General features: G+C 30.1%; 2 protein-coding genes across 3 annotated transcripts in view; both read left to right on the forward strand.

The window, feature by feature from the left end:
- LOC129910712 (mucin-5AC) overlaps positions 1 to 24820 on the forward strand; it is a 343104-nt gene that overhangs the window by 241186 nt on the left and 77098 nt on the right. The window lies entirely within an intron of this gene.
- LOC129910713 (uncharacterized) overlaps positions 1 to 24820 on the forward strand; it is a 61107-nt gene that overhangs the window by 7130 nt on the left and 29157 nt on the right. The window contains exon 2 of one of the 2 annotated variants that reach the window (XM_055988202.1): positions 15656 to 16186. The exons of the other annotated variant lie outside the window; for it this stretch is intronic. Coding sequence (XP_055844177.1) covers positions 15656 to 15659 — 4 coding nt within the window. The 3' untranslated portion in view covers positions 15660 to 16186. Of the gene's footprint in view, positions 1 to 15655; positions 16187 to 24820 lie in introns of those variants that run through there. 2 annotated transcript variants of the gene reach the window in all.

Here is a 24820-nt window from a genome sequence, read left to right on the forward strand (position 1 = left end):
ACAAAGAGAACCTTGGTAAACAAAAATCTTATTACGGTACAAAACGTAAACACAAGCTCTGCAGGATTGAGAGGTAGGTAGAATGGTTAAATGGTTAAATTTCAAACATCAAGGATTTTTGTTGAAAAATAACAAATGCTTTTTTTGTTGAAGGTCTTGAAATGCACAGAAAAACTATTGAAAACTTAGATAGAATTACAGTTTAAAGATTTTGAAACTTGAATTAATTATAATGTGGATACATGAGATTTGAAGTAAATCGTTACAACTTGGCCTTTACTCCCCATTGCAGGCAACTGTGAAACTTTTTTCCAAGAATTGACATAGAAATACGCAGTTATACACTTTTTCAACGGTTTGAACTATTTTTCGAACATTTTTTCATTTCGCTCCAAAAAATGGTTTTTGTATGCTGCTCTTTACTTTTTGGTTCATAGATAAATGATTGATAACAACTAGAGCTGAGACTGCTATTGCGATAGCTACTTTCAATCATTATGCTATTCCACTGAGCAGTGAACAGTTGCGATTGCTCTTCAACATCGCTGCACACTGCTCAGTCCCCAGCCTTACAAAAATCCTGTGTTTTATTTTTTCTTACTTTTACAATGATATGTAAACATGAGCCGATCAAGTGAACAGGGAGAATAGTAAAAATGTTAGTTGCTCTTAAAGATTTCACTGTTATTATAAGAAAAACTGCTATGTAACTTCACTGCTCTTTTTCTGAAAATGTTCTCAGAACTTTTAATTTTCACTGCTTTCTGTTCTTCAAATTTAATGATTTGATTAATGATGAAAAAAACAAAGGTGTACAAAAAAGTTAAAAGTTAATCAGAGGAGTTCTATCAGAAATAGTTACTATTATTTCAGTGCAGGTATTCAAGGAGTTTTTTGGTTATTTCTAATTTAAAAAAATCGAAAATGGTTCCTTACTTCTATTTATTTTTTATTCCATATATTCAAACATATTTCAAATATGGAAGAAATGTAAAGAGTAATTTCCGGCGTTAACTGCTATTTAAAGAGTGATTAAATAGCAGCTATTTATAGCTGTTTGTGTATATGCTGCTCACTGCTATCACTGCTTTTTAAAAATAACTCTTTAGCACATCCCGATTAATAACCTGTCATAATTTTTTAAACCCTTTTAGTAAGACCGAGGTTGTATTTTTATATAAATATTTTAACTAATTCACATGAGACTTTTTTTAAAGCGATTGTCAAATTATGCGGGATCAAATGCGAACAAAGTTTTTATGTCCAATAACGCCTCACTCTCACAATATGTCGAATGAGCATCTTCAATTATCAGTCTGCGTGGTCTTCTATTATCAGTTTATGTTTTCTGGCACAACAACTTACTTGTGTTGCGATGTGTCTTTTCAAAAATACATAATATTGATTGCTGAAGTCTTCTTATTATTTCGAATGTTTTAGCCCAATCTTGAAGGACCAGCGAACCTTCGCCAGAGTCATCCTGATAAGATGTATCAGTTTGTCAGGAAGCCTTATCATCAGAAACTAGATTAGATTCTTTGTGCCAGCAACAGGCTTTCATTTGGCTTTGAAATTTGAGTAGAACATTTTTGAACCGAAATACTTATTAGAGTAGCCAAACAAAAACTTGTCGTGCCACGTTATAGATCAACTAATTCTACCTTATGCGACACGGTAATTGATCAAAGGGTGCTAGGAATCGATAAAGGATTCAAGGTCTTAGCGTAGTGTGAATGCTTGTTTAATGATATACTTTACCGACTTGAATCCTCACTGGTTTAATAAAAACAAATGATTAGTAATCGCCTCCAAGCAGTTTTACCAAAAGCCTTTGTGTCACTCTAATTGCTAGAGAGAACTCAATTTGAGTTTTCTTTCGTTGGATGTAATTTCCTGGAGCCATATTTCACTGAGCTGAGCTGAGCTGAGTAGGATTCAAAATTATTTCCAGAATTCTTTAAAAAAAAATTCCCCCCTATGGCATCGACTCTTCTTTTTATTGCTGAGTTTCCCGAAGCCACTCGTGGGTGGAATGTTGCAATAATACAAAAATGACAAAAACTTGGTTAATTTCTTTTAACAAAAACTTTTTCCTTTTCATGACTCCCCAGATGAAATAAAAATTACTTAAGTGCTTCATCCTCTAACTATGTAAACTACGTGACTATTTTAATAAAAAAAATGAAGATAAAATCAAAAAAACATGACACGCATTCAATGTTAGCTAGATTACCCCATTTTGGTGTAGGCTTTATTCCTTCCTTGTACTTTAACTAATCCACTGTCTTTGCTGTTTTTTGATAAATAACTTCACATCTTTATCAAAATCTCTGTTGTGAAAATCTAGTCGTTCATTAAATAACCAAATTTTGGAAATTTGTATTAATATTCCAAAAATATTTTAACATCCTTTAACTTTTTTGTTCTCTTTTTTATTTTGTTTCTCGACAAAAAAAAGCTTGAAAAAGAAAAAGAGAACTTAAAGTACCTATACACTTTCTAGAATACAGTACCAGTCGCACTTACATGAGTCCTTGGTCTCAATGAAAAAAAAAAAAAAAAGAAAACAAAATATCTAGAACTTCATTTATGCTAAAAGGATCTTTTTCTTCTCGTTCGTATATAATATGTCGTCCAATATCCTACCCATACTACTACTTTATGCGTGTTGGGGTTTTTTCTTTTAAAGCCTTAATTTGGAACATTTCTTTTTTTTGTTCTGTTCTTGTACTTTGGCCCTTTTACGAGGACAAAAGAAAAGATATAGCAACATTTCATATAAAAAAAATATATGTAGGCATGGCAGTTTTAAGGATACGTGCTTCATGGGTCCATTAATGGAACCGAAAGAGGCCAAAAGGGAAAATGCTGGTTAAAGAATAAAGAAGTGAAAAAAAAATATTATTTTTTCTACCACACACATACAGGCATACAATATACCTACTTCTTCTAAATTGTTGAAGTCCTTTCATTTCCTTCGCAGTATATAGAATTGCCAAAGGAAAAATGTGTACATTTTTCACACCCCACCTAAACAAATAAAATTAGAAGAGCTCAGCCTGCATAGGCATGGGATAGACGGGAGGTGTCTTGCAAGACTTTTACACACAGCAGAAGATGGTTACGACCACCAACCGACGACGACAACGTCGTCTTCCTTCGTCGTCTTCCTTCGTCGTCGTCCGGAAGGAAGTTGGAATAATCGTTATGTACGTGAGTTGTATCCTGCCTGGATGTAGATATTATGCAAGTGGATAGTTGTTGTTGTTTTTTGTTTTTGTTGGAGTCATTCCAGTAGCAGCAGGTTGCCTTTCTTTGTTTTGTATAAGATGTGGTGTCGGGTATTGCATTTGTTTAGGAAATTACTTAAGAGGGAAGAAGGGAAGTATGTTAAGTGTCCTTTTTATTTGGGTTTCTTTGGTTTTTTTGTTTTTACTTTATTTTTTTTTTGGTCACGAGTTTGTGTTAAGAGTGTGGTTTAATTTATGGTAGGGGATGTAATAGATTTATGAGAAGGAAAGAAGAAATAAATAAAAATTGAAAGCAAAAGGACAACGACCTTAGTTTAGTAGATCTTTATTATTTTGTATGAAAATTAAGTTGCAAGCACCGGAAGCTCATAATGTAATTTTTGGATCAAAAAGAAACAAGTATGTCAGAGATTATGGATTATGATTAATGGAAGGTTTGGCTTCATTCTTTTGTATTATTCATTAGATTCGAGAAAGGCATGGCAATTGAGGTAATATTTTTTGGTATATACCAAAATAGAGTACCTATCAAATTAGGCCACAGAGAAAAAAATTGTCCGCGATAACAAACATACAATATGTAATTATCTGGGTATTTTATCAATTCTTTACTTCTAATCCAACATTTTTGTCGTGGAAAATTATAGGTACCTAGCTGCGTATGCTATATTATTAACTAATAAGGAAATAAATGCACTACATACTTACTTTTGGTTGGATTGTTTGTTTATTTTTGGGGTTTAATGATAAGACTGGAATAATCACATACACGTTACGAAAATAAATGAAGCCTTTATAGTTGAAAGCTCTATATACTACATTGTAGGGCATTTAACAAATATAATCTTTTCTTGATAGGCGAGGAGTCATCTGTTGGTTTCCCTTTTAGTAATGTTCAGATACACATTATTCTACTATCCACTAATACTACTTTGACAATTTATTTCTGACAAGTGTACTGGCTTTGAAAGTGCTTATGAATAAGTTAAAATTATTCTATTTGATCTTAGGACTTCAAAATTAAGTTGTTTCATATAATTTTTGATCAAATTACTCCTAGGTCTAAAAATTTGTGCTACTTTTGTAGACAAAAATTGAGCTCGTTGAAAATAAATAGTTTCCGATTCGTGATCAAAAAAAAAAAGCTTTGTTCTGGTAAGCCGAAAGAATTTCAACCCTTTTGTTAGTTCTTAAGCCTGTTCTTTTAACTGCATCATCTGATCTGAAGTTGTAAGTTTTATAAATATTAAGAGAGTCATAGAATCAGTCGGATCCTTCATAAAGGATCAGCATCTGTTATTTTATCGATTAAACTGACTAAAAGACTGAAAGCAGTCAGAAAGTACAGAGCGTTTGACTTATTGAAAAGATAAAGTTCATTAGTTTATAGTCTTGGAAGTGATATAGTACTAAAATAGTGCAATGTAATGGATCTTCATTTATCCTTATAAGAAGTTTGGCGATCTTCGTTAATATCTTCGTGGATCATTTTTATTTAATTGCTAATAATGATCATCATTGAACGTCAGGTTTTAGCAGTCATTGTATTACTGTTTCGTTTTTGAAGAAACTCTTAGTCTAGTAAGTCACTCCTTGAACGTATTTTGCAACTTCGGCAGTGTAATTGCTCAGCTCAGTATTTTTAATAAAGTTTTATTTTTGCTTTCTTTGTTTGACTTTGACTGAGAATTGGATTAAAGTAAGTCAGTTATTAATTTACATTCTTAATATTTGTAGACTGGGTGTTAAAGACCAGAACCAATGGAATATAGTTCATCAGAAAACTTTTTTCGCCTCTGCAAATCAGCGTTTAATATGTTGGCAATAGCTGCGATTGAGATAAAACTTACATTTTTCAAAACTCATTTCCCTAGACTTTTATAAGCCGATCGGTCGGGTCGGTTTGGGTTTCTTGTGCTTAAACAAAGGAAAGAACTTCTCCATTGCTTTTAGATTATTTTTGAGCTTTAAAAGCTCAGTGGTTTCATAAACTTTGTATGGGAGAAAATATTTAAACACTGATTACTCAAGTTTTTGAAAATATCACTCGTCAGCAAATTTATATCTCCTTGCGCTATGCGCAGGGGCTCCCCAAATTTGTGTAGTTGCATTTGTAAGCTATAAGCACTATAAACAGCCAAATCGCTTTTAACTAATATCTGGGCCTGTTCGTTTACATTGTTTTTAATTTTATTTTTCAGATTCTTCATCTTTCTGTACGAACGAAAGTAGTACGAATTGAATCTTTAAAAGCCCTTGCTCCCAATCAAACCTTCTATTCGAAGTCAGCATTCATTTATTTTTTTCAAAACATTAAAAATCAAATAGAATTATATGAGTGTCATTTCCTAATTAAAATTGCTTCATTAATTCTCTGAATTGTCATTCCAATGCGTCAGTAGGCGAAAAACCAAAAAAACAAACATAAAAACTAAAAATGTTTTATGATGATTGCTATAAAAATTTCTGACTTCTAACATAAGAAAACACAACACCAAAAAACTATTCATACTGTTTTTCTCAATTAACAAGGCAATAAAACAACCGAATCGATTTGAAAAAACACACACTTCCAACTATTTTATGCATTTTTGATTAATCAGCTAATGAAAGAAAAAACCAAAAGTATGTTAGTGTACAAAACCAAACAAAAGAACCAAAAAAAAGCTTATGAATTAATAAATTTTGTCCGCTGAATCAAACGCAGCTGCACATTCCACCTGTTTCATGGTCATAAACATTGAACAAAAAAAAATGAAAGCCACCTTTAAATCAAAATAAAACAGAAACCAAAATACAAATTGCATCCCAAAAACAAAAATATGTCTAGAGATACATTCTCTTTCCCGTCGACATTTGGTCTGGATCCAATTTTTTCTTCCAAACAATTCAACAACAATGTGCCAAACAAAGGGTTAATGTTCATAGTAGAGCCAGCCAACTATCATCATCAGACATCTAAAGACAGCAACGAATAAACTATTCATCTTTGCTGGACTAAATTTTAAATCAATTTTCATATTTTCGATACAAACACCGATTTGGTACGAGGAATACCTATCAGCTTTTTTTTGGAGGGCGATGGACGACGCCAAACGACGACCCTGTCGTATAGTTTGGAGAAAGAAAAAGATAGCACAAAATAAAAAAAAAAATAAAACTTTCCAACTAACTTTGTGTTTGTGAACTTTGGATGTCGGCCAATTTTCCCGACACCGCGACATAAGGAATACAAAAATATTTCATATTTTCGCGTAGGTTGGTGATGCTTAGGTGTTTGTTGTAGACATACAGAACTTGGCGGTTTCCCCAGAAAAAAATAACATTAAAAAATATTTTGACGTCTATGATTATAAAAAAATGTTCTCAAAGTCATGATACAAACATTTTATACACGTTCTTTTTGTATGGCCCCCAACTCTCTCTCTCTCTCTCTCTCAATTATTGAGATTGTTTACTTTTTGTATTGACCGACAAAAATTCTAATTAATCAATGAAAAATTTGTTTTGTATTTTGAGAAAGTTCATTTGTACATTAATGTAAATTCGAATAAACAAACAAATTATGAATATTCAAGATAAACATAATAATTCATGTTTTAAGCACAGGGCAGGGTGTTTTTTCCTGTGAGGTTTGATATTTTTGGAGGGAACTATTAAAAATGAATTTTTTGCTTTTATACGTCAGCTGTCTATTTTTAAATTTTGTTTTCGGGGATGCAAATTCTGATTGGTTAATAACTTGAAATTGTAAAAAATGCTCGATCATGATACATGAACTGATTTTTACTGATATCTGATTTGCATTGATATCTGATTTGCATTGAAAGCTGCTTTTTGCTTTTAACTGATTTTCAATAATAACTGATTTTCACTGACAATCGATTTTCACTGACAATCGATTTTCACTGACAATCGATTTTCACTGACAATCGATTTTCACTGATAACTGATTTTCAGTGATAATTGATTTTGACTGAGTGCTGATGAATGATATGAATGATGTGAATGATGTGAATGATGTGAATGATATGAATGATATGAATAATATGAATGATATGAATGGTATGAATGATATGAATGATATGAATGATATGAATGATATGAATGATATGAATGATATGAATGATATGAATGATATGAATGATATGAATGATATGAATGATATGAATGACATGAATGATATGAATGATATGAATGATATGAATGATATGAATGATATGAATGATTTGAATGATATGAATGATATGAGTAATGAATAACGAATAATGAACAAAATTCAGCAACAAAACCAAGAAATCTTCTACTTGGACAGTGGAAGAAACAACCTCAAAACTTTATTAGCTTCTTAAGAGGCACCCTGTTGATAGTGAACGAATTTTCTCCACAACGACAGCAAAGCTATGCTACATTTTTATGTTGTTCTAATGTTTACCCAGTCCTTTTATCACTATTTCTATCGGGTCACACACTCTTAGTGTGGTATTATGTATATTCAAATGTGTTTTAAGGTTCTAACAACCATTTGACCTGGATTTTTATCACCATCTCTCTCTCGTAGTCGATGGTTTAAAGTGGCATTTTGATGAAGATTATCATCGTGTGCGTTTGTTTATGATTATTTTGTCACGGTATACATAATATAGGGTTTAATATCCGTTTCCTTTTTCGTTTTTTTGTTTGTCATTTATTCTCTCTCTTCATTTCGTTTTCTTAATCTACGAATTTAGTTCAGCAATGAAAATGAATGTCGATAGAGTTGATTATACGATTTTAATCTTTTAATCGATTGTTATATGGAAAATGGAACGACCATGTTTGTTGCTTTTGTTTGTGTTAACGATCCACATCGAAATGGAAGTTTATGTAGTATGCAGGGGCAAGTCGATAGCTCAACAGAGTGTTAGAAAGATTTTCAATTTTCATTATCACAGAAAAATGCAAATTTCAAGAGTTCGTTTTGGGTTATGATGTTTTTATTGGAATATTTTATTTATTGTCGATATATACATATGCATATATGTGAGCCCGAATGTATTAAATATTATTATCGCAGGTTCGTTGCTGGTTGACCTTATAGATGATTCTAATCTTTTTGATTTCTTAGAACTATCAGATTGACTTTGTTAACAGATTAGTTGATATTTTGAAGTTTCCGTGTATTTTTCTTTGTTAATTTTAGATTGTCCTTTGAACTTTTAAAATGCGTCAATGTGAAATCTTTATCAATAAAATTAATTTTTAATTATAACGACTTTTATAAACTCAATTTATGACTGCAGATCGATTTTGAGAGATCCAAAACCAAAGGTTTTAAGCGTTCGGGTTGCTGAGTTTTTTCCAATCGAAATATTTTTTTTTCTTCATTCGAAAGCAGATATTTTCGAATCAAAGTGTCGAAACAAGTTTTGGTTTACAGATATGAGATCACAGTGAACAGGCAAATGCATTCCGCTTTTACGTCACCTTGCGTGACCATTGATGCTTTTTTCAACTCTAATGTGCTTATTGTAAATAGAAAAAGGTTGTGCCATTTTCTTCAACACTAAAACAATCCAAATCTCAACCGACCTTTTGAAAGTAACAACCCCAGCCATCAACGTAACTAACTATCAAGCTAAATCTGAAAAGTTAACTATGTCAACAATCCCTCTTAACTAGTTTGACAGTTTGAAAACAAATCCAACCCAAATTCAATATTTATCCAATCAATCAAATACAAGTTGACTCTAATTTTCACTTCCTACCTAGAACTAATGATGAGGTATAAGAGTCGCAAAATCTACCTAGTGTTTTTATTCTTCAAAGTAAATCCGTCAGACTTGTGTTAACGAGATTACAAAATGAAAATTTGTCTCCAATATTTATCCATGTGCCAAAAGTTACTAGAATTTGACATAATTTTCTATTTAATAAAAAAAAAATGATGATGAAACCAATTAACATTAAATACAATTTTACTAAAATTTCAAAATATGCAACCCCCTCTTTTCACCTCCCCCAAGTTGGCTATGGAAGAAGGTAATTAAAATTAACCTCAAAAGCAATTAAGTTACCGAGATAACTGATAAAGAAAATTCTATAAAATGAAAGGAATTCCAAAAATTCTTTATGATGTAGCAGAAAAAAAAATCTCTAAAATATGTAACTTGCTCCTGTGTATCCTTATGCAATCGATATTTCCTGTGGAGGCTGCAGTAGTTATAGTCTGGGAAGTTAAGTTGCGAAACGAATATTTTCGAAATTTCTTTACAAAACACTAATTTCTAACTTTATTCATTTATATCTCGAAAAGTATCGATCTTAGAGAAAAAATTATTGAGGTCAAAATTGTAGAGAGTTAAATTGTCTAGAAAAACATTATAATCATAGTTTATCAGAAATGAAAAATAAGCAAATTATTTAATAAAAACCAAGCTTACCTAAACATAAAAATGGATAAAATGTTAAATTTGTTATAAAAAAAAACGTCCATATATGACTTCTTCTTTCCCAGGTTATAATTTAAACCAAAATCCACATTCACCACATGAAAGTGGAGCATACACACATCAGAGCCTAGTCTACTGCTACTTCGAACCTCGTATAGTAGAAAAAAAAAAAAACAACAACAATAACATGAGCATTAATTACTCGCCTATCAATTGTCAAGATTGTAATAATAATTTTTCCAGCGAGTGACCCCAGACTGAAGTGAAGTGAAATATAGCAAAGGAAGCCATAGAGGCTGTACTCGTACTGTGAGTACCTATATATTGTTGGGGCTTAGACACACTTGTTTTCTCGAACAAGGCGCGCACACCTGAACCGAATTGAACCAAAGCAGTCGCAGTCAAAGTATTATAGTAGTCAGTGGGAGGAATGATGGAAAAACCTGCCCAATATTATTTGCACCAGGTGAACGTTGGGCCTCTCTCTCTATACTCGCAGCCTATTCAGCCTGCCTACTCATTCGGTCGTTCCCATATTCATTCGAAGAGTAATATCCATGAGACTTGTGAGTGATTTTTCATTCGGTTCGTTGGATGGAATGTGCCTACGCTTGTTTTCTTCTCCACATATACCTACAATTCTCTGAGGAGTGCGTATCTATAGATTTCTGTCTGTCTGTCAGTCTCTTCTCTGGTGTGTATGCTTTTTTTTTCAAATACAAATTTGGTCTTTGCTATATGTCAGCTTTTCATGTTGTTCTTCTTCAAATATATGGAAAAAGGCAAATGATGATGAAAAGATAGGAGAGGATGATCACTTGTGCATATGGTTGTCATATTGATGTTCTTTGAAAGGTTAGGCTAGAGGTTGCCATGCAGTTATGTACTACAACCACCCGCACAATACAAAAGGATTGGTAGCTACTGAGAAGAGAATGGTGTCTCATTTGTATATTTTTTAAGTCTTGAGAATATTTTTACTGTTTGAAAGGATAGTTGTTAGAGGTAAGCGCATTAAGTACTTAGGGAAATGAGAAGAACATGCACTAAATGACAATAAGTTGACAAAGCGAGTGGGTTTTTGCAATGTGAGAAGATTATGGTTATGAGCTTGAAATCTAAGAGATTTACACCCCGCATGAAAGCTTAATTTTTAAGTTATGGTATTTTTACTAAAGGGAAATTTTTGCTATTGTAAAATAAAATAATGAACTTGAGGTAAGAAAATGAAACTTAAAACTAAACCGTTTTCGACACTTGAAATTCTTGGTTTTACCACATGTTTGTTTTCGAAACGATTAATGCACTTGCAGAGTACTAAAAACAATTCTTCGGACCATGCTTAGAAATATCCTATTTCCTGGGAGCCCAAAATCCAGAAAACCCAAAATTCCGAAAACCCAAAATCCTGAAAACCCGAAATCCCGAAAATGCAGAATCCCGAAAACCCAAAACTCCGAAAACCCAAAATCCAGAAAGGCCAAAATCCCGAAAATAAAACAGAAAAAGTAAAAAACTCTTCAAAATTGTGTTTCACTGAAATTTTAATTGAAACATAAAATAAAAACCAATTAAATAACAATTTAAACATACAATATTATTATAAGTTAAATATTAAAACTCATAATTCTATTGATTTTAGTTCAACGATTTTTCTATCACTCAATCACAACAAAAAAAAAATTGCGCAAATTTTTCATTTAATATAATTTTTCGGGATTTCGGGATCCCATTCGGAATTTTGGGTTTTCAAGATTCCGGATTTTCGGGATTTTGGGTTTTCGGGATTTTGGGTTTTCTATTCCCTATTTCCTTTCAAGTCACGGTTTTTCAGTTCAGTTTTCTTATCAAAAATAGATCATTGGGACTTTAGAATAGACTAAATTCAATGTGATGAAGTACTAGTTGAAACTAGGGAAAAGCAGCTATTCTTCAAAGGTCAATTCACAGAGAACACTTTATAAAAAAAGTTTTAAAGAATGAATAAATCAACCACCAAAAAGTGCATCTTCTCCAGTAAAAGAACATGCAAATACATATTTTGAACTCAAAATAAATTTCTTCCAATCGAACCGTGTGATGAAGATTTTTCATGATGAGTTCTCTTATGATGAGTTGTCCCATGATAATCTAGATTAGTTTTATAGTAAGTTTAATTTTTCCTAAAAATTGAAATTGATTGAGCTACAAGAAATGATTTAAGTAGTCAAGGTAGGTAAAATTGATCTAATATTCCAATTACTCAAGAAATCGAACTGCTAGTTACGAAAAAAATTTTAAAAAAATAAAAAAAAAATGTTTGCTAACCCATGATTATGTTTCAACCGAATTTATTCCTTTTCGACCCGAACTGATATGAACCCGAAAAATTGTATTCTCTAAAATGTTGATTAAAATTTAAACCCCCCCAAACAGTGTTTAATCGCCCGAAGTTATGGTTTTGATAGAGGACAGATTTGATTTTATCAAAAAACTTTTCATGCAAAAAGCATCTGTTACTGATTTTTTTTCGTTTTCATACAAATTCATTATATTTTCATTTCCTTTAAAATACAAGAAAAAAAAATGGTTATATTTATGAAGAATTCACTTTGAATCTCCCCTTATTTTTAAGAACAAAAAAAAATATTCCAATAATCATGCAACCCTCGTCATTTTCAAATGTCAGTAGTAGAAGAACGTTTCTTACGAAATATATTTTAAACCCCTCAACAAATTACTTCCAAGCAAAATCTGATATATTCGCAAAAAAAAAATGAACGGAAAAAAAAGAAATAAAGGAACCTCAAAAAAAAAGTAACACAATGGAAATTAAAATTAATAAGAACAAACCTGCTCCACCAATGTTTTGATGATGTCATCATTACTATAGCAAGTCAGAAACATCATCTACTTTCCACCATCTACAAACGCAACTTAGACGTTCGGTTGAAAAAAAGTGTTGCTTGCTCTGATGATGAATATGAAAAAACAAAACCGGTCGATACGAAATTGCAATTACTCACGAGCCAGTGCCCATCACAAAGAAAAATGCCAGCTCCAGACCATGACTTTTTACGGCAAAACGTAGATTCTACAACCTTAAAACCGATAGTGGGGCAGATAACCTTTAAAACTGGAATTTAATCGAACGAGTGAGTTGGAAATACGAAGCATGAAACGTTTGCTTGTCAAATCAAGTGATTCTAATGTCCTGAAAAAATGCATACTTCACTGTATGCAAGGTCATAAACTTCCATGCGATGTGTTTTGGACATTTTTATCATAATTTCACAAATAAAATGTCCTTAATCGTCTTGTTTATCCGCAGGTTATAGGCTATGTAAAATTCTAAAATATGGCGGCATCAGAGTCAAAAGACTTGGACTTAAAAATGTTTTTTGTGTACATAGGCTCTTCAAGGCGTAATATTAGGGTAGGGTAAATAGCTTATAACCAGCGGACACTTAAGACGCTTCTAAAAATACCTCATTGGTTAAATTACGATAAGTAATTTAGACTTTATGACGGAACATACATGCTCAAATACATAAAAAAAATTGAAACCGTCTTTTCTATTATGACTAAAAATGCAATGTTTTAAAGCAGTTGTTTTGGAATTCAAATCGAGTTAGATTGAGTTTGATGCTTCAAAATTTTTTTCTTTGAATTTTTCCGACTTTTCCATAAAAAAGACCCCACTGTGCTTCAATTTTTTAGATAAACAAAATAAATATACGCACACGAGTAGATGTGCAGTAATTTCTTCAATTAACTTGAACAAACCGACAAACTTGTGATTAAAAAAAAAAACAACTACTTCGAGTGTGTACCTTAAGTCTTGTAATCCCAACTTTAATCTCACAACAAAACTGCTCCAACTTTTCAACCATCTGTGTTGGTTGGTTTTTATTTTGATTCTCGTTCTTCTTCCATACACAGACAAACAGTTCAGCTGTTGTGTATTAGTATGGCTGTCAATTAACTTGTCATGAGACTTGAAGAAAAGCTGAATCAGCTGAGATTCCGGTCCGATTTTTGTTTCTGTCGTAGGAAGATGATGATGACGTTCCATGTACCTTAAGTAGTTTATTGAAAGGCTTACTTCATCAACAACAACAAAGTATCACGAGCAATTGGAGAATTGTCGACGATTTGTCACCATATAAAGCATAATAACCAGCAGCAATTATTTGTTGACATTTTAACACTGCAGTCATAACAATAAATTGAAACTTCGTGGAATTGATTGTGGCTGTTCGCAAATTGGATTGAAAATTGAAATGCGTTTCGTTATGTATTATAAAATTTGTTCTGCTGATGGGTGAATCAGCAAAACAAACATTCGATTTTGTGGTGGTTTGTTTTTGTTCTGACCAATTTTTTTGAATTTACGAAATGATTCCTTCCTTAGAATTCTGATCTATCTAAAGATGGAAATGTGAATTTGAATAAACGAAAATTTATTGATTGGTAGCAATGTCAATCATTATTTTATGAGAACGCAAAAAACTTGTTGATTGCTCGTGTAATTAGTCTTCAATAAAGATTAACCCAGATATGGTTTTGCCAATGAAAAGAGGGAAAAAACAATAAAAACGAAATAAGTAGAATTCCAAACGAGATGAGGAAACAGCTTGTTATGCAAATTACTATGGTTGCAGTGATTTCAGAGATTTTCTCATACACAAATTTTCTTTTGACCCAGAAACTAATGGAAGAGAAAATAAAAATTAAAAAATCATAAAAAAATTGAGTGCTTTTAATGGTTCTTTGCATGAGTGTGAAATAAATCACTTATAGAAATTCTACAAAAAATTAAAACACAAATAATTGTTTGTATTGTATTTTGTAAAATCTATCGCAATTAGATCTCTTTATCTCTCTCTTCCCTGAACCCTGATCCTTAATTGAATCGATGTCGGAAAAATAATAGCCTTTGAGAATCTTACCAGTTACGAATGTAGGAGTCCAAAAAACCTTTTCTGAAAGATTAACCTTATTGAAGCACCCATCATCAAAGATTAATTATTTAAAGACTAATCTTCAGGTGATACAACTTACAGTAATTTCTGACCTTCAAGCATTAATTCTTGTGAGCTTTGACACATATGCCTGTGTTACCCAAAAAGATTTAGGCTGTAAAAGAACTAACAGAAACTGCCACTGTTTGGTGAGTGCCTTAGAATGGTTTTCTGGCAGGCCCAAATATTTCCATAATTATGAAATATTTTTGTATTTTTCAAAAATACGCACAAAAATTCTGATCCACTCTTCTAAAACGAATAAAAGCTTAAAACATTGTTCCCTATTATTTTTGTTTTGAACACATTTTCGTAAGTTTATTATTTATTCCCATCATGCATCGATAAAATTACCATTTCCACTGAATTGCTGACTGGACTTGATTCATTCATCCTTTTCTATTGGATTGGATAATCTTTGAGATTATACATCAAATTATTCATAAAATTCTTTCTCATTTTTCATTCAACGAATATCTATCTACTCCTCCCAAACAAAAAAAAAAACACAAAATAAAAAATTCTAAGAAAAATCTCGTCTTCTTGTTTATGAAAAAAAAAGTTCTTCTTTGTTATCTGCATCTTACACTATAAACTTCTATTGCTACTGTTGCATTTTGGTTTCTTACTTACTTATTTACTACTATGCTTTTGTGAATAATGATTCTCGTGTTTGATAAAAAAGAAAAAAACAAAATTATTTTTATTTTTCTGTTCATTTAATTTTAAACTGGATTGAGTTACACAAATTGCATTCAAAAGAAGAACAATGATTAATGATGGTTTGAAAGAAGTTGAAGAATGAAAAAACAACGAAAAAATAAATTCTTAAAAATTAATTTTAAGCATTTTTCAATTTTCAAAAGAAGATTTTATCTCATTTCATTCTCATTTGCATTTAAGTTTTAAGAAATACAAAAAACAAAATACATAACTATAATAATTTTTTCTTTCTTTCTTCTCTTTTTAGGTAAGTGGAACTTCTAATCTTAAAAATTATTTAATGACAAAAATGTGGGTGAGTTTGATCAAAGATTAAAACCTTATTTTCAGTTTTAATTTTTGATAAAAAAATTCAATGTCTCATAAATGTACTTTTGCAAAAGTTCGTATTGTGTTTAATATAGTGAACATTACAAGAAAAGTCTTATAAGGTGATTTGTAGTAAATAAAATAAACTACTTCGCATACAAATAAACAGTTAAGATCGTCGTTTCGCAAACTTTGCAAAGTAATAAAAAATTTAATAAAAATTTGACGTTTCATTGCGAATTTTAGAATTAAAATTAAGTTAGCTGCTAGGTAGGTACATATACAGATACAAAACACAAAATATTAAAATTCGCAAAAGAACATTCATAAAACTTAAAGCTGCGAAATTTCAATTTGCGAACTATTTGTTTGTCTGCTTTTTAACTCTCAAAAGACAGTGAGTCCATAGAATTGTAGAGATTAACTTAGTTTCTAATGTTGAATCAGTAAATAATAAAAAAGAAAACATAGGGTCGCCATATTTTAAAAATAAGATATTTTAAAAGCGAACCCTATTTAAACGAAACAATTGTAGGAACACAAAAATTTGTATTTGCAAAACAAAAACTAAGAGTCTATTAATAATAACTTGCACATTTGAAATTTTAGACGTTTGCACCATTGACTGTTTGCCCTAAGGAATCGATTGACATCATTAGTTTTTCGATTTATTTGTACGACTTCGAACCAAATTTTTTTCGGAAGTTTTTTTTCAAGCGGTTTGAAGTTATTTTTTATCCAAAAACATTGTTTATATTGCTTTTAATTCTACTCAAACGCTATTATTTACTACCAGTAATAATTTTGAGGAATTTTTTGACAATTTAGTGATTTTTTTCTCAAAAAATTCATTAAATATTAAGACGTATGGAATCGTTTTATTTTTATTTATTTTTAGTTGAATTTTTAAGATGAAAATTCTTATTAAAATGAAATGAAATTTACCTTAAATTTTATAGAATTTAAGCGGATTCCACTTATTTTAAGCGGAAATCGTGTTTTTTTAAGGGGTGAGATTTAAGATGGGCATCATCCTTTTTTAATCCGTGTGCTTATTGTCAAAACAAACTCAACCCGTTTAAATATATATAAACTGAAAGTGTTCGTGTAAGCCGGTTAACTCAAGCCAAAATACTTAAGTATTAACTCACTAAAAGAAATAAACTCTTAATCTTAACATTCTTAAAATCGTTAAAGCCTTATTTTCTGAAGACAAATTTAAAACTAAAAACTCCTTTTTTAAATTCGTCTATCGAAATTAATTTAAATTTTAAGTACCAAAAAAATTCTTTGCTTTATTTTTTATTAAAAACTCATTTCGTTCAATGAACCCCAAAATGATTCCTGGGGTATTGATCTTTCATTAATTTTTTCATCAATGTAAAATTCTTGATACTCCTTCAATACCTATACTACCTATATACCTACCTACAAACATTTCTTTTGTAAAGGTATATTCCTTTTCTTTACTTCCTGTCTCTTGGAAAATGAAGAAATATTATCCCATCGGAATATCAAACATATCCTTCAAATACAAACGATATAAATTGTGTTTTTTTTTTGTTGTTGTCTGTCAAATATTTACTTCTGTTCTTCAAACTTCGACACAAGACAACCTTTATAGTCAACTTTAACCCAAAAAAAAGGTTTATTCATTTTTTTTTCTATTGCGAAATTGTGAATCCATCAAATATTGATTCAAAAAGCAACAAACGACAACGCAAGGGTTTCATTAAGTTGGAATATATCTATACAAAACACCGGAAGACTTTTACTCCTTCTTTTTTTATTCTTCCTCGATATTATACTCTTTTCTCAATAGAAACTGAATTTTCTTTTCATTGAATTTGGTTTTGTGTTGTGAGTGAGGTAAAGAGATACTTTTATGTAAAATATCTATCATCAATCTCCTAACTATAAGGAAGATGAAGACGTAATGTGTATGATATTATGGTCGATCAAAAAATTTGTAAATCTTTTTGTCATGCATTTCAATACCTTTAAGGTAGAAAACTACCATCTGACATAGTTGTTAATATTCAAAAACAGGGATGTTATACGATTGTATTCTGTTTTGATTCACATGAAAGATTCTAAAATTTAATTTTCAAACAAGACAGCTGAACAAAACAATGTTTTCTTTTGACAAAATTAAATAATGCGTTATTTTCTATAAGCCTTTGACTGCCATATCGACCATTTTTACGCGAAACCTAATGTTAAATATTTGGTCACTAAAAAGCTGAGCAGCCAAAGCGATCAACGCTTTTATTTCTTTTATTCAAATAAATAGCAATTGGTTGCAGTATTGACGTTCCGCAAGGTTCGCTTTTAAGACCTCTTCTTTTCTTGATTTTAGTTAACTCAATCCTGAGGAAGAATTGGCAGAATTATAGCTTGATGATGCTTTGTTATGATGATATGTTTGTATGACTTTTTGTATTGTACGAAAAAATCACCATTAAACAAATTTCTACGCCTCCTGTTTCGACATAACAACACTGTTCTTATACAGGAACCGAACAAACAAGTTCATTCCTACCTACTATCGTTATTAATATTCTTGTTCCTTTTAGATTTATTTCAACATGCAACTCTAATAACTGAACCGTGTTGTTGGCTTCTTGGTTCATTTATAATCCAACAAGACCGACAAAACCGTTCAATTGTAGACAAAAATGGGAGGAAACTTACGGTGTAATTTAGGCACCCAAGTAGATATCTTTAATAACTTTCCAAGTGAAATAGACTTCTTGTATTTTATGTAAGCATCGAGAATAATGAGTCAAGCAAGAGAAAGAAAAAAGGGGGAAGAAATTTCCTAAATAGTTTTTTTTTTGTTTCAATTCTTTATTACAGTCAACCCAAAAAATATATACAACATTAAAAAAAGGTAAACAAAAATTTTTAAGTACTGTTTACATTTTTCATTTTGGTCATATTGTTTTGTGACACAAACAAGATTTTTAACAAGATCTGTTTGTTTATACAAAAAAAAAAAAAAACAGTGAAGGTGTTCATGTTAACTTCTCAAGTAACAAGACTTTCGTTCTTCTATTTCAGCGGCATAATGCACATAAGTTTTTATTATTTGTTTAACAAAATGAGTAAATTTTTTTTCAGCGGCGTTAGTTTTTATTGTTAGTGAAGTTGAAGTAAACAAACAAACAAAAAAACAAAATTGTTAGACACAGAAGAAAAAAGTAAAGAGTTTATTCTTTATTTGAAGTTGCGAGGTTTCTTGAATCTACATAGGAAAGTTTTTCATGAGTTGAGTGATGTTTATAATAACACTAAACCCAAGAAAAAGTTGACACTTGTTTTTAAAAGTTTTATTGTTATTAAATATTTTTTGTTGATGTTCTTTCATTTTGAAGATATTTGATAAGTTTGCTTTTGTCTTTCTTGTTTATATTTTGTTACTAGTCTGATAAACTAAGAGACTTTTTGTTTATTTTTTTTTATTAAACTGAAATGTTCCAAGACTTGTCAAAATTTCAAGAGTAGGTACCAACAAAAATATAAACAGAAATATCAAAGTTGAGAGTTTTAAATATGAAATAATGAATGAAAATCACAATTTTTTTCACGCAAAAAAAGAGCATACACAATTCTAATAAGATTTTACACTTCGCTTTGCATTGTTCACACTTACTTAATCAAAAAAAAAAAAAATAGAAATGCAAGTTAACAAAGTCGAAAAATTCAAGAACTGACTTCTGAAACTCTTATTTGCACAATCAAGTCCCTTATGAACCTTCAACAATTACGGGTAGGTTGACCATTTACGGTTTCAGAAAATCATTCCATTTATATCTAGAAAAGTACGTTCCGTAGGTTGCGCCCATAAATAATGAAATTAGTATGCATTCTTATCCGTATTCCGAAAGTATTATTAAAATGTAATTTCTTAATTCGTAATACCGTCAAAGACAAATAAAGAAAGATGTTTGATTCAAATTCGCTGACAATAATAAAGTAATTTGAGGTATAGTAAAGTAAATAAAAGCATATCTTCACAAATATTTATTATTTAAAATGCAAAGAAAAGAGTATATAAAATGTATATACTTGTTACATTAACAGAAAAAAAACATTTGCGTGTTCTTCAACGACAATTTCTTTCAAAATCACCCTGACATTAAAATTTCTATCGTTTTTCTTTGTAACTACTCTACTTTACGCCGCACACTATCCTCCAACAATGATTATTTTCTTATCGTAAAATTTAATATTGCAGTAAATTTTCATCTCAAATATTCATTTGTTGATTACGTATAATCATAAAAATGGACCTTTAAGATTACGTAACAAGTTGTAGTATGTGTTATCATTTCTGAAGCCTGAGATGATCGTGCTTAGACATAATCTGTATACTCAATTATTGAACAAAGAGCTTGCAGTTTATTGTTATTGTTATTGATTTTAAATTGAATAGCTTCACCGCCGTGTTGATAACAACAAAGAGCATTGAAAATGCCCTAGACATTCAATTGGTCAAGGGCAATTATATTGAAATTTATGAGAAAATATTATGTGAGGAAGAATGAAAATGTTTTAATCTGGCATTAACTTGATTTATAAAGAAGTTTTAGATTTCGAAATGGCTATAGTTGTAAATTGTGTTGTAAGAAATCTTTTCATAACTTTAAGCGCAAAGATGAATTATAAATTTTAATTTGTTATCTAATCTTTACCTTTTTCGAATTTCTTCCACAATTTTCAATATTTACGATCCATTAATGAAGCTAATATTACTTTATCCATTGCAACAGAATTAACGAACTTTGATTAATTAGTCCAATCTCACTCCTCAATTAACTTATTGCACTGTACCTACTACATCATTTCTTCAAAACCCTTCTTTCCACATTAAACGAACGTAAAATAACCTAAATTATGCTTCGTTTTCCCTTAAGCACTTTTCGTGCTTAAGATTTTACAAGAAACTTTTTTTTTCCCTTCTAGCTATTTCACAAGTGAACCCTTGGAAATAAATTTACCATCCACTTTTTTTTTTTTTTTTTGAAGAAACTTTACCTTGAAAGTCTTATAAATTTTGCTGCCTTTAATTCTAGCGACATAAATCACAGAAATCGTCTCGACTTTGAGGAGAGTACCGTCGTAGTACTCTACTTAATCATTTACAAAAAAAAAGTTCAACAGACTATGGTCTGTAGACTGTTGTAGGTAAAGTCCGTAAAGTCCTTTCAAAAGGATGCAACATTTTGTGGTGGAGAAGTAGTATCAACGTGACTTATGTTTTTTGTACATTTGTTCCGTTTGTGTTCGTAGGGCATTTAATTATTTCTCAATATTCATTCTTAATTTAAGGTACATTAGAGACTCCTTTAGGACATGTTAGGATAAATTTACGGACAAATTTACCTTTCAGGTGCTTAAATATATTAGTTTGTTGTGTATTATAAATCTCTAGACTGTTATTGCAATGGACTTGTTCCTGGTGTTGTCATTTTGAAACGAAAAAAAGCATAAAACAAAAACAATGTAAAAAATATTTTGTAGTTGAATTTTCACTAATGGAATTAGACTTTTAGGAAATTTTTGTACTTTGTTGGATTTCTAACAGAGTTTTTTCAAAGAAATTCCTTTTTTTTTATTTTCGAATCAACTATTTTTTACACTCTCTATAGATGTAAAACTGAATTGAAGTGTAATTTATTTTTTCCTTGAAGCAATACCATGAGTTAGCGTTTTTATTGACAACAAAACAAATAAACAAACAAAAATAAAAAGTTTAAATTGAAAAGAAATCATTTATGTAAATATCTTAATTGAAAACAACTTCTTCTGCTTTTTTCAATTCATTTTTCCATCTAAATACTGGTACAACTTGACACGTTTGAAGGGTGAATACCGAGTAAAAAATTTATCCTGATTTTTTAGATTAGAAAAATGAATTTTTTACTTTCGAAACCAGAGATACTATCATAAGATAGACATTTTTAAATTGTTTCCATGGATAACAGTCGATGTTATAAATGAAAGTTTTAAGATTGTATTTCGAGGAAACAGAAAAAAGCAAACGATTACATTTTCAGTTCTTTAAATCAGGCATGAATACAAACAACTACAAAAATGGTATCCATGGTGTCAGAATATTACAGAACATTTGCAACACTTTTCCGAAAATTGTTCTTCGGGTTCTATTCAAAGAGGTTTTAAATTATTTTTCAAAAACATTAAAGAGTTAGCAAAGATCCAATCATTCATCGAAATAAAGAACTATGAACCTTTTGAGTGGGAAATAAGTCCATGTGAGTGAAATTGTAGTTACACTAACCTTATTTTGGAGAGAATTCAACGATGCGTTTTTTATTTGCAAATTTTTCAGAAGCTTTTTGGAATTTAATTTTAATGACCAGAAAAATGGTTCTGAACTGGAAACTTTTGTTTGTTTACTTGATATTTCTTAACGAAATGACGTTTTTCATTTTTCTCAAAACTTCGGATAAGAAATAAAAATATGGTGGTGCTGTTTTTTTTTTTGTAAACATTTATATTATTATTATTGATTAACCTTCGTTAAAGGCGGAACGGGAACGGGTCGTTATTCTGTATTCCAAAATTCTGTATGACCAAAATTCGGTATTTCAATAAAAAAAATTCTGTATGAACATAATTCTGTTTTCCATTATTCTGCTTTTCTATTATTCTGTATTTCAAAATTCTGTATTTCAAAATTCTGTAAATCCAAAATTCTATTTTCAAAATTCTGGAAATCCATTTTTCTACTTTTTGGAATATTGTAAATTCCAATCCCATACATTTTTGTCTCGCCTTTTGAACAATTTGTATTCAATTAACAAATTAAGAATAATAGTGTATATGAGCCGTTTGGTGAAACGAAACTTAAGAATTTATGTTCTACATAAAACCCTTTGTGACAGTTTACTCAGAGAAAAAATTAGGGAATAAGAGTTTATGTTCTACATAAATATTTAAGTTTCGTTTCAGACTAGTGAATATGTATGCAGATTCTTGGCTAAATATTACTAGTATTTTGGTATTCAAGGTGTGTCATTCAAATTCAATTCAATAGCTGTAAGCCATATACAAATTATTTGGGGAGGCACTTTACTTCAAAGCATTTTTTGCAAAGAAAATACCAAAATCTGTACTCCAAAATTCTGTTAATGATAAAAGAAAAATTGTTTTGATAATGAAAAAAAGTGCTCACTTTTTTTCAATATCCAAAACAATTTTTCTTTTATCATTTCGTCGGTCTCATGAGAAAACCTTGTAACTCCCAAAATCAAAATTTTACAGGAGAAGGCGAAAGAGTAAACAAACAACAGAGTAGTTGGGAAGAAACGCGCTGTGCAAAATTTGAATTTAAGTCTATTTAGAGTTTTCGGAATGACCCCAAATTTTCTGGGTTGCTCCGCTGACATATTTTCTAAAGAATGGCATTCAAAAGTCATTTTTGAAAAAAAAAGTGGAGTTACGAGGTTTTCTTATGAGACCGACGATTTACAGAATTTTAGAATACAGAAATTTGAAATCCAGAATTTTGTATTTACAGAATTTTAGAATATAGAATTTTGAATTAAAAGAATTTTAATTTTGAATTTTGAAAAAGCAAATTATTAGGGAACCCGGCCGAACAGCTCTGATTTTGACGATTTTTTTTTCAAACGTAGGTAATTAAAAATACTTTAAAGTCTATAGATTAAGAATTGCCGGTGTTGCCGTATTATTTTTTAAAATTAAAATTAATTTTTTTTGCTTAAATTTCATAAAACAAATGATAGCAAAAGATTCTCTAGGTAATTTAAGGAAAATATATAAAAGGCAGTAAGGGACAATCTTCCATCGTTCAAGCGATAAATGCAATTTTCTAACATTCTGACCTCAATCACAAAAAAAATATTTTGAAAACAACGGCAACACCTACAATATTTTAAGATACATTTTTAAAAAGCCAGAAGCTCATTCTTATCTCTTGAATTTAAATCCACTAAATTTGATCAAGACTTTTTGAAAAAATGGTCCTCAAACTCAAAATTAAAAAAAAAAAATGTTATTAGATAAATTTAAAATGACTTTTTTCCAAACTTTTTCTAATAAAATATGAATTTATTTAAAAAAAATGTTTGGCCATAAATATTATCAGTTGAATTTCGAAGCAAAAAAGGTAAAATATATCACACTTTTGAAAAAAAATGAAAAATTACTTCAATTTCAATGGTTTTTTTTTTTATTAAAACTGAATTTTTGCATTGAAATAATTAATTTTCTCAGAGACTGTGGTAAATAGGAACTTTAAATTTTTGCTATTTAACTTTCAACAGTAAGGGTTATTAAATGAATAAAAAATAATTTTATGTTTAGATGTTGAACTTTAAAAAAAAAATAAGTTACATTTTTTTTCAAAACTTTTATTAAAAAAAGTTCTTCGAAAATGAAATACTTTTTAATTTTTTTCATAAACCTTAATACATATTGACATTTCCTTTTATAATTTGAAATCATAATAAATGCGGCCAAAAAAATTTGAAAATAAATGCATTTTATATTACGACCAAGTTTAAAAAACGACATGTTAAAATTTTTTCAATAATTTTTTTGTTTCAAAAATCTGAGTTCAATTACCATTCTTTCAAAAGCCGTTCATTCAATTAACTTAATTTTAATTTTACATATATTACTAAGCTTCTAGCTTTTAAAAAATGTATATTTGAATATTGTAGGTGTTGCCGTTGTGTTCAAATATTTTTTTTTTTGTTTTTGAAGTCAATTAATAAGAAAATTGCATCTATTGCTTGAACTATGGAAGATTGTCCCTCACTCCCATATATTTTTTTACTTGAATTTCCTAGACAATCTTTTGGCATCAGTTAATTTATGAAATTTAAGAAAAATTTTTGAAAAAAATTTGTTTTTGTTCACAAAAATCTTCAATTAAATTTAAAAAATCAAAACGGCAACACCGGCAATTTTTAATCTGTAGACTTTAAAGTATTTCTAATTACCGACGTTTGAAAAAAAAGATCATCAAAATCTAAGCTGTTCGGCCGGGTTCCCTAATATTGCCAATTTTTGAGCTTTAGTTACTCCACTATTTACAGAATTTTGAAAT

Source organism: Episyrphus balteatus, chromosome 2 (assembly GCF_945859705.1).
Source record: "Episyrphus balteatus chromosome 2, idEpiBalt1.1, whole genome shotgun sequence".
In the NCBI taxonomy this organism is placed as follows: Eukaryota; Metazoa; Arthropoda; class Insecta; order Diptera; family Syrphidae; genus Episyrphus; species Episyrphus balteatus.